A 12,496-nucleotide genomic window follows, 5' to 3' on the forward strand; every position below is an offset into this window, starting at 1 on the left:
CAAGCTGATCTTAAAGTGGCAGCTTCTCCTTATTAGAGTATCAGTCCCATTTTTAGCTAAAACACACACACCTTTGAGGATCTTCCAAAGAAAGCTCAGCAAGAAGTTTTTAGAAGGACTGTTGTTCTCTAAAAGATATTTTGCACGTTTGGTAGAGAGAAGCGATCGATGTTTCTTTCGACTGAACATTTTTTCTGTTCGGAATAAGTTGGTGTTTTTCCAGGGTACCGGTAAATTCAGACAATTGTAATGTTGTCTGTACAATACCTGTAATTTAAATAAGGTGTTTTATCCAGTATATTTAATCTCCTGTCAACATCATTTAGCTTCTAAAATTTATTCCTAACAAACAGTCTTTATTAGCCAGTTTGGAAATAACATGTGGTATTGTTTAAAATATAATGCAGCTTCAATTTTGATTAACAATCATCCGCAGCTCAATCTGAAATAAACCGGGGTTAAATTGCACGTCTGGTGTAAATGTTGAAATAGCTACAGTTCTACATTTGCCCCAAGGTCCATAGGTGCAAACCCTGCTCCACGGAGGTCTATAAACAGTGGGCTTAGCATGCAAAGCTTCCACCGCCGCGATTTAATTGTTCGCTCCCGTTTAAGTGCAGTATTAATGCTGCATGTTACGATTTACTTACTTATTTATTTTTACCATGCCAGTGTGCAGAATGTGCCAGTAGAACTCTCACTGTCCCAGCTCCAGGTCCGCCTGTCCCCGAGGACACCAATTAAAGGCACTAATTGGACAGCAATACATCAAAGTCCGCTCCTGAGATTGGTTCCTTGGAGCTTCAGGAATCCTTTGGTTTAGGCTTTTGTTTTATATATAAATATTGCACAACATTTCCATGTAAAACAGGCGCCTGAAACGTGAAGGCGGCTCTGCTAGTCTGGGTCCTGTTATGGTATTTTCTCCACAATAATCTCATTCACTGGCCAAGCGTAGAAGACAAATCTATATTTATAGTCGAGATCTGTCCAGTGTAATGAAATGTTTAGCTCCAGTTACAGTTAGATCAAAACAATACCCGAAAGACAGAAAGTGACCACCTCTCCACACTTCTTAAATCATGTGTACAACAATTTTTACAAAGATAAAACTTTGAATAATTCTAGTGACAGCAAAAACATTTACACATTCTTGGTTTCCTCACAGAAGTGTGACTTGGAACTGTTTCCTCCAGGCATGTAAAAATACCCCTTACACCAGGCAAAACCTACAAACTGCTTTAAATGAGCAATATTCGTCTGTGAATTAAGTTTTCCCACTTGGAAGATTTCAGATAGAGGTGACCAAACTTGTGGGACAGAAGTTTTGTAAATCGGTCACGAAATGGAAACAAATTAAAAAATATTTCCTTAATATAACCAATGCGATAATTGCTATGCTACGTATATTCAGAGACTCTGACTTCACAGTGGTGAGGTATAAGTGGATTATGTTTATGTGTATGGATAGTGTACATAGGGCAATCGGTGCTGTACACAAATGTAAGAAGACCAGTCCCTGTCTCGTAAGAGCTCACAGTCTAATCAGGCATTTCCTCCAGGCTTTTTGACAATGCCCCCACACTGAACCACACCTGGGAAGCAGGTACTTGTTCACTTTTCACCTTTAAGCATCGGAGTAAAACAAAACTAGCCCTTAGAGCACAGGAAAGCGCTCAGTGAAGCTTCTTATAGTAAATATTTACCAGATTTTAGCTAGTCTCAGTTATTGCAGTGTGTGTGTATGTGTGTGCGCGCTGGGGGGGGGGGGGATATTGCACAGGAAACCTGGAGAATAAGCCAATCCTGTGAAGTTACCTTCTCCCCTCCTTTCCCTCCCCACCCTTCAAAATACAATAGTTCTCTTGATTATCTAGATTTTCGGGTTCGAAGACGTTTAATTAACCCATAGCTAACTGCGACCTAAGGGTTTTCCAGCTTCAGCATGCCAGCGTCAGAAAGAAGAGGCAATTGTTTAGACGAACAACATAATATTCTTTTGGAGAGGGTCACTGATACATACCCAGCTGAGGGGAGAAATTGGAAATATCTTTTATTTCTCCAGTTTGGCTCATCTTTCCACATGATGGAACAAATAAGCCACTTTGCTACTTCTCTGCAAAGTTCGGCAGGTCCCCTTCAAAACATTCAAGGTGCATAACATAGTCGCCTGAAAACCCCCCACCCCTTGGACATCCCTGTCTTCCAGTGCATATTGCCACAGCTGTGCAAAAAGAGACAAAATGATGCTCTGATCTTGATTCAAAGGGTTAACCGTCGTGCGGTGGGTAAGGGTGTAGGTACTGGTTAGGCGTTGTATTTATTTATTTATTTATTTATTTATGACATTGCTGTCATGAAAAAAGCACAGCTGGTCCCATGTCCAGGAGAAACCTGCATTCAGGAAATCCGTGTAATCTGTAAATAAGCAATAGTTCCCATTGATCATTATTTCAATAAAGAACGTAACAGCTGATATGATCCATACTCGACTTTGCCAGTTGCCTCTTTTAAATGATAACTGCAGCTTCGTTCTCTTTAAATGGAGAGGCTGCCTTTCTCATACAGAGGCGGATATACAGCAAAGCATTTGATCATTTACTGCCCAGGAAGGCATTTGTTTTTCATTTTGAAAACGCTTCCCTATAAGTAATTGTTCTTGTTAACAGTGTATTCCTTTCCCTAGTCTTCACTGCGCTATAAATAATCTCGATGAAGATGCAAGGATATGACTTTCACAAGATTGGACAATTGATTAAATCTGTGACCTGCAATTGCGAATAATCTTGGAAGGCTATTTAAACAGATGAAGGCCTAAATTGTCTTGCTTGTATCTGAATTAATTTCTCATTCATCATCATTATGGAGTGATTGGTCTATTCAGCCTCTTCAGCCTGCTGGAACGAAGCTGGATTTAAATGACACAATTTAAATGCTCTCCAGCTTTAACGAGGCCAATTGAGCAGCTGCAATAAATACAAATATTTTTCTAAACAGCCTTGTTTTAAATAATTACTTAATGCTTTCATGTTATTTCTAAGGGGCAATCTCTGTCTCTGACATCACGAATTCTTCTTTGCTGAAATAGCAGTTCTGCAAACTATTTGGTGTACTTGCTGGTTCTGTGGATATAAATATACGTCTGGCGATTGGTTTATTTAACACTTATCTTGTAAATGTTTAGTGTAACTGTTCTACGTGTATGTAAGTTCAGCTATGGCACAGTCATGCAGTTGAATTTGTTTTAAGGGGTTAAATAGACACAGCGTGTCTGGAGCTAATACGAGATATTTTCTAGTAAACAAACCTATTGAATCAGATGGCACATGTTTGTATTTGAGCTTGGCTTGACTGTTTAAAGATCCTGAAATAGCCATCATTTAATCTCTCATCTGTCATTTAAAAAAACCCCACCCAGATAAAAGCGATTTAGTCTTGTATATGTCTTATGTAATGGTGTCGTCTTCAGCTGTATCTGAAGAGTTTTCTATCGTTTTTTTTTTTTAAGGTCTAGTTTAAAAATTTATCATCATCACCACTCATTTACTATGTATATTTGCTACGGCTGCATATATCTAATTTAATTCGTGAGAGTGAATGACAATGTATTTTGTTTGAAAATGAACTAGCCAAAAGGTTGAGTTATGTTGACAATACGTGAGTTACTTGGGAAGGTGGGAGAAATGGAGGGGGGAAATTGCCCTCTACACACGGTAATAAATGATACCTTAAGAGCATATTAAGCCATTTTGGAAACGAGACTCCAACTCATCTTGACATAATTTTAACTCTATTATGACACTATTGTGACTGGCATGCTATTGGGTCTCAGCTTGACATATGGTGGCGGGTGTTTCCAGTGGCGAAACTCCGCAGTGAAATAATGCAACCAGCGGAGCAGGAGAATAATTGAAAACAAAAGAATCCTTCAGATATACAAACACAAGGAAAGAGCTAATGGGCCCACGTGTCTTTCTGCAGGTGCTGGAAAGCGAGCTAACCATCTAGCAGAAAGCATGAAATATGAAGAGACTATTTTTTAATGATCTAAACACTGGAGCCGGGAATAGTGCTGGGGAAAGCAGACCCGATCCAGTTTAATCATGTAACCTTAATAAAAACATATAGCCTTAGCCGGGAAGGTAAGAGCCGGTTTCGATGTTATCTGGCTAATGGTGCAGAGGGTGACACATAAAGCAAAACAAAGATGGCCAGAGTGCAGATGAAAAGGGCTGAGTGAGATGATGGTAACGGAGCAATTTAATGCACGAGTTACAAAACTGCTCGCTGGGATCATTTAGCCTTAACCCGCTCTCTAGAGCTCATCTTCTTTTATTCAGTTGTTTAAAATGAGCATTATTCCAAACATATGCAATGCAATCAGTTTGGTCACACTTACAAGAACACGCTTTAATAAGGCAATCAATCAAACGCTAACAACCCGGGGACTGCCTGTTGGAGCTGAATTTGGCTGGATGGAAACTGGAACCTTCTGTGTGGCACATGAGGTACCCGACGACAACTCTAGCTTGCTACTGACAAGTGGGACGATGCACACACCGTTTGCTGCAGCTTTTTCCCAGAATATGCAAAACACGGATTACCCAGAGGTTCAAAACGTTCTATCCTGTGTAAATTGTTAACAGGAGGGTAGCTTTATTTGTCTGGCTAGACCTTCGCAGTCCAGGTACCTGTTCTCTTACCCATTCCCCCTTGTCTTTTCTCAACATACCCAGAAAACCTTACCTCAGATAGGGGCCTGATCTAAAGCCAATTTAAATCAATGGATAAACTCCGTTTGATTTAAATAGGCCCATAGTGAAGCTATATACTTTGTCTTGACTTCACCCTTTCCCCCTCTCCCGCCCCCATCGGTTTTTAGAAGCTGTTCCCAAACTGCCGTCGGGATTGGCTTAGAACGTGTTAAAAGAAATCACCCAACATAGCAAAAGGAAAATTTCATTATGAAGTAATGAGTAATTCCCCCAGCAAGATGTATTGTTATGTCTTCAACTTCAATTTCGAAGTAGAAGTGGCCCAATTACCTAGCAAATACAGTCAATTAAAGGCTGCTGATTGGACACGAGGACGGATCATCGATCTTGTACTTTCCAATATCGCTCCAGACACCTCATTTTCCCTCCCTATTAACTGAAAATACGCCTGGCATTACCGCGACCCGCAGCCTATTTACCTGTCGCAGGCAATTTCTGCCCTATGACCGAGCAACAGAGAGATTCACAATCATCTTTGCAGTAGGATCCTCCAAGAAATCCCAGTGGGAAGACAATAACTCCCTGAGGGAGAGTTGTAGAGTGACTATGGCTTGTGTGTGTGTGAGAGAGAGAGCGCATTTCATTTAGATTGCTGGGGAAGAAATGCACAGCCCGGCAATGCCCATCCCAGGCTCCCTGACTACACCTATCCACCGCTCACATACACATGGGATTGCCTAAATAAGTGCAGAGATGTGGTGTATATATATATAATATTAATACGGCTGTGTTCCCAAGAGGAGCAATATGCCCGAGTGAACGCCACAGCCTGCTTCCATCCTGGGGCATGCGAGATTACAACGAAATCCTTGTGCAAGCGAATTTCCCATTGAAGTCAATGAATGATTTGCCACCAGGAAGTCTGCAGGATCCTAGCTAGCTGTGGACAGTTGAAAGAGGTCCTCTTCAGTGTTCTGTCCCTTTATCCCACCTGGCCAAGGTTCATATATTCTGGTTGCTTTACTGTGCTGTTATTCATTCGTTCATATTTCACTGCATTGATTCTTTTAGTGAATGAGATGCATGTTAAGAGAGGCAGGTAAAGCAGCCCCCGCCCCAAACTTTTAAATCTTAATGCCTAGATTTGATTTGGGGCTTTTAGTACACTCCTTTGCCACTATCTGAAATCGCAACCGTCCTATTATTCATAGAGCGAAATACCATTCTAATAATACTTTGGCGTACATGAAAGGCCCATCAGTTTTAATAAAAAAAGGAGATTTCTGCTTTAAAATTGATAGAAAGGGTTGGTCCTTAATGATGAGCGTGGAGAATTCCCACCCCCCTTTGGATCAGTTTTTCGGATAAGCAGTTTTTATTAAAAGGAGAAATGGTTTGAGAGGTATTTGTATCTTTCTTCCTCTTGAGCAGCCACGACAGAAATATGTCATTCGCCCCATTGTCCCGCGGACAAAAAGTCTTAAATGTGACAATAAACTATACAGAAGTTCCTCGGCAATTTAACACACAGTAGATAACAGAGGTGTCAAAATGTCTTTGTTTCAGTGCAACATTTATTTTCCTGACTGTTGAAGTGTAACTAAAAGGAACTGCAAGAAATAGAAACGGTAGTAAGCAGTAATCTTAAGGGTTTTTTTAAAAACAAACACAATAAAAATATTTGTGATACAGTATTAAAATTTGTCTAGCTCTTTATTGCGACATGGTAACATATGGTAACAGTGAATTCTTTGGGCTATTTAAAAAGAGAATTCGTTAAACAATTTCTGTCTTGAAAGAAACTATTAGCCCAATCCAATATTTGTGTTTTTAGAATTTCAGGTTGACAGCTGCACCCCACTCAGACAAAAATCCAAGCAAAATCACGAATACTATCTTCCACTGTAACATACAAGAAGCAAAGGGAAGAAGAAATAAATTAATCTCCAGGAGGAGGAAAGACTTTACACACAAATGGTGTGAAAGTCACATACAAATGCAGAGGTTGGGGAAGGAAGGGGGACGAGGGGAAACTAACAAAAAAACAGCACTCGAATCTAAAACCCAAATGCAGCAAAGGAATAGAAAAGGAATAAGCCAATGGGAGATCTGAAGGTGAAATACAAAGGAAGGAAAATCGCCTTTGCTCTAATTTGCAGACTAGTGATTGTCTGAAGGAGTTCAGCTCCCTGTCACCTAATCTCTTCCCTTGGCGGCTTGTTAACGTTTGGCACAGGGTCTCTGTTCAGAGAATATTATACATTCGACATTCAAAAAGCCTCCTTACATATACATCACTTGCTAATTTCGTCAGTGTGTGCACGTTTCAGCAACTGATAATAGGACATTGTTAGTTAAAGGACAAATAGCTCTGACCCACAAACTGACAGGATCTTTTTTTTTCTGCCAGTTTCTTAAAAATAAAAGTTGGGAGGAAGGAGGAGACGAAATATTGGATTTCTGCTAAAAAACGAAGGGTTTATATTACTGAGACAGGGAGAGAGGTAAAGAGTGCAATTAAACCAGGAAAGTAATGTACAATATGTCACTGTTTTTTATGGCAAAAACATTTTTCTTGTTTCTAGAAATAACAGGATAATACTGTTGAGTTGCTATCTAGAAACCCTTTTAGTTGGTTGTTGAACAATCTGGTAAAGCATAAATCTTTATTTTGTATTATGCACACAAGACATTTTATTATCAGCAATTTTTCTTTCAAGTATTTCAGATTTTACTTTTCAGTCACGTATAATTGGGCATAAAGATTTTGCTGTGGTTTGGAGAAGTTCTGCTCCTTGATAGGTTATCTGGCCATAGGAAATAAAGTCCTAGCTCATTTCTATGGTATATTGTAGAAAATAGTGTATATCAATTTTTGCCTTCATAGTGCAGAAGCCTAAATTCCTCCTTATGCGCTTACATCACTAGTGGTTTTTTTCCCCCTTCTTCTTCATTCCTGTTTTATCTTGGAATGTAAATCCTTCAAAGACAGAGCTATTTTTAGTCTTTTTTCCCCATAGGTGTCCACTTATGGGAGAGAACGCAATTAAATAAACGTTGGATGTAAGTACTTCAACCTTATGTGAGCCCATGAAAGGGGCATATTATTTATAAACCTGAGACGAAGCTTTATCTTGTTAAAGGTACTTCTTCCCGCTGGTCCATGGATACTGAGGTTGCTTTGCTCAGCACCGAGGGTGTGAAAGTGAGAAAAGAGTCAGTCCGGGTTGTGGCTGAACAGGTAAAGTCTGATCCTGAAGGTCTCTGTGCCAGTCCATTGGACTGGCTGCTATGGCAAGCCAAGCATGAGCAAGGGCTGCCTCCAGCACTACTGAGTCCATGAGTTGGGGCAGGGTAAAGAGAAGGATGTCTGAATGCACAGAGCAGTTCTGGTCTAGGGTAAGGATGAGAGAGGACCCTAAAGGTGTCCAGTGGTCTCAGAGGGGTACTGAAAGGGGTGGCAGCAGAGGCCGAGGTGGCGCCAATGCCCATGTGGGAGTAGTAAGGAAGGGGCAGGTGGGATGGGAAGGGGTAGGGAAGATTGCCAGTTGCCGCTGCATGACTCATCATGTACGTGTAAAAAGCAGGATCTGCTGGGTGAGGCCAGGTCATGGCCAAACGCTGCCTCTTGTCCTTCATCCTGCGGTTCTGGAACCAGACCTGGGAGAGACAGAGGAAAGAGAGAACGCTCTTAAAACCTGCACAGGGTCGGGCAGACAGAAAGGCCATGCCAGAAGATGCATTTTGGACACAACTGTTTGCTCCGTCTGTCCTCGCTTCAGACTGAGAGACACCCACCAAAGTCCTGACTGGTACATTCATTTTCCACAGTGAAAATATTGTGTGCGAAGGTTGGTTTGTTGGCGAACGAGAGCTAACCCACTATTTTAACTATATAGGTTGAACTGGCAAAATAAAAATATATCGTTCAAATAATGAGCTGTCATCAAGTAAAAACTACAATTTGTCCACGTAAAAGTTGCTATAAATTTAGAGGGAGATCCAAAGTGGTGGCCTTTTTGTAGGCACTTTTTCTTTCTTACTTCAGAATTGCTCTCCTATTGTACTTGCTGTGTATTTACACACACTCCAAACAAGTGTACCTACCGCCTAGAAGCACTGCATCCTTCGCAGCATCTTGTGAACGCCACCTGGGACATTTGCTGTTCAGTTTGTGTTTTATTTAACGTGGCAAAAGGTTGAAACGTTTCTGTTAAATGCTTATTATTTAAAATTTCCCAGAGTTTAAAGGTAACGAATTCTTAAAATCGGGTGAAAGGAAGATTAAAAACACTTAGAGGCTGGGCTGTCAGAGGCCTCGCTCGCCTGATCGCTGATAACTTTTATTAAAAGCTACCTAGCGCTGCTTTGGTGCAGAAAGTAGCAGGGCGCAGCCGGGAAATGTTTGTTCTGAAAGCGCTTCCCAGCGTTTTGCAAGGAAGCCTGGCCGTTTAGATTTATATCGTGCTAATTGAAAACATGTCCAAGCGGTGTGTACCTTGATGGTGGTTTCTGGCAGATTTAAAGCAGCTGCCAGTTCACATCTTCTGGGCCTGGACACGTAATTCTCCCGGTAGAATTCCTTCTCCAGCCGGGCTATCTGCTCGCGGGTGAAGGCTGTGCGGTAGCGGCGCATCTGATCGCTGGAGTTGCAGGCCAGTGAACCCTGGGAGCCGCCGCTGCCTCCGCTGCCCTTGGGCGGCTCCCCCCCGCTGCCGGGGCTGCCACCGGCCAAAGCCTCCGAGCACTGCCCTGCACAGTGGAGGAGCCGAGAGCAGAGACACACGCGTGATACACAGACAGGGGGGGTCGCCCCCGCCCGCCTCCCCATCGATCCCCTGCTCCCGCTGCCGTTGCCCCCCTTCCTTCTCCCTCCAACACAAGACAGTATCCACAGCATCCTCTGTTCACAGGCGCAGCCCTGTGGATGCTGGGGGCACTGACCCCCGGCTGCCTGGGCACATAGGGCGTAGGGAGTGGGGGCATTTACTTGGTGTTTACTTTCTGGAAGTAAGGGAGTGTGACTTCCCCGGTCCCCTCCTCGGATCCTACCAGGGGCTCTTACTGGTTGCGATGCTTCCTTTACGCATTGTGTGTGGTAGGAGCTGAGCTCCTCAGCACCCAGTTTAAATATCAAGCTATGACTCCCTCTCCCTCCAGTTGCGTGTTTTCTTTTTGTGGGTGTGCGTGTCCGTTCCTACCCCAGTCATCGGCACCATGCAGTGCAGTCGCCATAGCCAGCATTCCCAGCAGCAAACCAATGGCAAATGGCCTTGACAGAGACATGGCAGCAGGCAGAGAGCTCCTTCCTGACCTGGGGGGAGGGTGGAGATTTTGGGGATTCTTCCCTCAGAGTCAATATCCCCTCAGGTTAAGTTTAAATAAAGCTCCTGGGGAAATGACCTTTTTCTGTGCCCAGTCTCCCAACTTCTAGGGACAGAAAAGGAACTGATTTGTTTTTCTTGGGGGGGTGGAAGGAGAGGTGAGGGGGTGGGGTGGCAGAAGTAAAAAGGCCTGGACGCTGCGTTTGCTTTCAAATGCAGCCAGTTCTCATTGTGCCTGAGACCAAAGGCAATTAAATCATTGGGACCATTTCCGAGCTGGCGCCACCGAGACATGGAAGTGACAAGGTAATTTGGACCTTTAACCAACGTGCAAACAGGCACCTACTGCTGCAGCTTTGGCAGCCAGGAGTCTGCAGCGATTTTACGGTCTTTATGGCTGTTTCCGTGCTCATCCAAACACATTTCACCCTGCTCTCTGCCCGCAGTCACACAAACCGTTTGATCTTGCAAAGCCTAGGGAAGGTTGCTCTCAACCCTTGAAAAACGAACACAAAACCGGGGGAGGGGGAGAGGAGAAGGGCTTCCTAGTGCACGCACTACGGAGGAAAAGGCTCGCAGACGGGGTGTGAATTAGGATAAAGTCTTGCTGCAGGAAAACTTGCAAAGGCAACGAACGATATGTTTAAAGGAGGATGCGATTTCGCCCACTCTGATAAGTCATCAGGACTCTTCAGAGCCATATGCGCCTCCGGGTGTGTAACAGCCACATCTGGAACCCCACCCCGTTCCATGCAGAACAAATGCATAAAAAGGAAACGAATTCGGGTACAAAACAACCCGACTCCGGGCCGGTCACTAAAACAAACTGAAGCCTGACAGAGATCTCACGCTCAAGGACACTAGTTACCCAGCGTGGCCGGCGCCCGAGCCCGGGGAAGGGAAGGGAAGGGAAGGGGGGAAGCAATGGGAAGTGGTGGGTACCTTTGCTGGGCTGGTACTCGGCGTTTCCCGTGGCGCAGTCCGGGGTGCAGCTCACCTCGATTTCCTCATAGAAATCCGACTCGGTGTCCGAGCTGCTCTGTTGCCCTTTGCTAGAGAGGGGCTCCGAGGCGAGTTGCTGTCCGGCCGAAAGCAGGGCTGCTGCCGCCGCCGCCGAGCGACTCTCCGGGACCGTCCCTGTCCCTGGAAGCGCTTCCACCTCCTCCTCTCCTCCTCCCCTTTCCCGGGAGGACAAGGGGCCAGATCTGGGGCTCAGGCAACTCCGATGGATCATCTTGTCCTGTGGTTCTTGGACTGGGCTTCCCACTGCTTCTGACAAATTAGAGACTCTCTTGCCAGCCAGAGTGCCAAGTTGACCTCCTTCCAGAAACATCACCATATCCTTTCTGGGTTCCATTGTGGTTTTCTTACCAAAAAAATCCAAGTAGTCCCCCCCCCCCTTTCCCCGCGCCTCCCGCCCCAATCCTGTGCAACGCACAGACCAGTGCAGAGGAGCCCGCGGTGAGATAGGGTGACCTTGTGATGCGAACGCTACACTGTGCAGTGCCGGCTCTGGGAGGGATCACCATTGCCTTCTTCTTTCTAAGCTGTCATTCTTAATGGTGCAATCGTCATTACAGTACCACCGGTGACGCCACACATTGATTGCGGGTGGATAAATAGAAACGTCTGCTACGGCAGAGATGAAAGGAAGAGCCGGAGCTAATGGCTAGCGGTGATGCACCAGGTGTAAGGGCTTGGGATGCGGAGGGAAGTGTGAAAAAGAGATGCATATGGAATTCAGCTGCAAAGAGACTGTAACATGCGGAAAGAGTTCCTCAGGGGGAAGCCTTGATAATTAAGTAACCTTTTGATTTTTCTTTTCTTTCTTTTTTTTTTTTTTTTGAAGCAGAACCTTGATCTAAAACGCACCAGAAGATCCAGAGATGCATTGTAGAAGTGTGAAGCTGCATATTCAAGCCTCGTCTTTCGACGCATTATGTAGTGCTTGCAGCCAGCTTCCTTATCACCGCACATATGAGGTTTTAAGAATCCTTTGCAAACTCGAGGATAAGGAAACGTTTTATTAATATTTCAGTGTATACGTAGCCTGGGTCACTTGTTCCGTTTCAACATTTCTCCTTTGACAGCGTTTGCTTTGTGATTTTCATTGTTACCAAAGGGGTGTTTTAAATGCTAGAATTGGCGCTAATGTGATTACTGCAGTTGTAAACTTCAAATACTATTTATTACTGGTGCGGTTTTCGTAATTGTAGATGTCCTAGCTGTTTAGCACTTACCATTTGAATCTGCTTATTTCTTCTTCCACAGTTTCCATTTGCAAGATGATTTTTCTGCGGTTGGGAGGTTCCCCCCTTTATAATAAAATATTTCTCATACGATTCTATTTTTCGCAAGAAGGGAAAACTTGCCACAAAAACTGCCAGGACGAGAAGCAGGCTCATCAACATAGAAGTTATCAAATCCACTCCTTTATGCAAAATAGCAGATGCTGTG

At 43.8% G+C, this 12,496-nt stretch overlaps 1 protein-coding gene across 2 annotated transcripts; it reads right to left on the minus strand.

The window, feature by feature from the left end:
• Positions 1 to 7,844: 7,844 nt before the first annotated feature.
• On the minus strand, positions 7,845 to 11,396 carry EVX1 (even-skipped homeobox 1). Of its 2 annotated transcripts, none has more exons than XM_054017075.1 (3): positions 10,990 to 11,396; positions 9,214 to 9,478; positions 7,845 to 8,375 (listed from the first exon to the last, which is right to left on the minus strand). In XM_054017075.1, exons 1-3 carry the CDS (start codon positions 11,394 to 11,396, stop codon positions 7,845 to 7,847), a joined length of 1,203 nt encoding a protein of 400 aa, XP_053873050.1. The 2 variants fall into 2 exon arrangements, with proteins under 2 accessions (XP_053873050.1, XP_053873052.1); XM_054017077.1 differs by having other exon boundaries at positions 9,214 to 9,467; positions 10,982 to 11,396.
• Between the last annotated feature and the right edge of the window lie 1,100 nt (positions 11,397 to 12,496).

This window comes from Malaclemys terrapin, chromosome 2 (genome assembly GCF_027887155.1).
Source record: "Malaclemys terrapin pileata isolate rMalTer1 chromosome 2, rMalTer1.hap1, whole genome shotgun sequence".
In the NCBI taxonomy this organism is placed as follows: domain Eukaryota; kingdom Metazoa; phylum Chordata; order Testudines; family Emydidae; genus Malaclemys; species Malaclemys terrapin.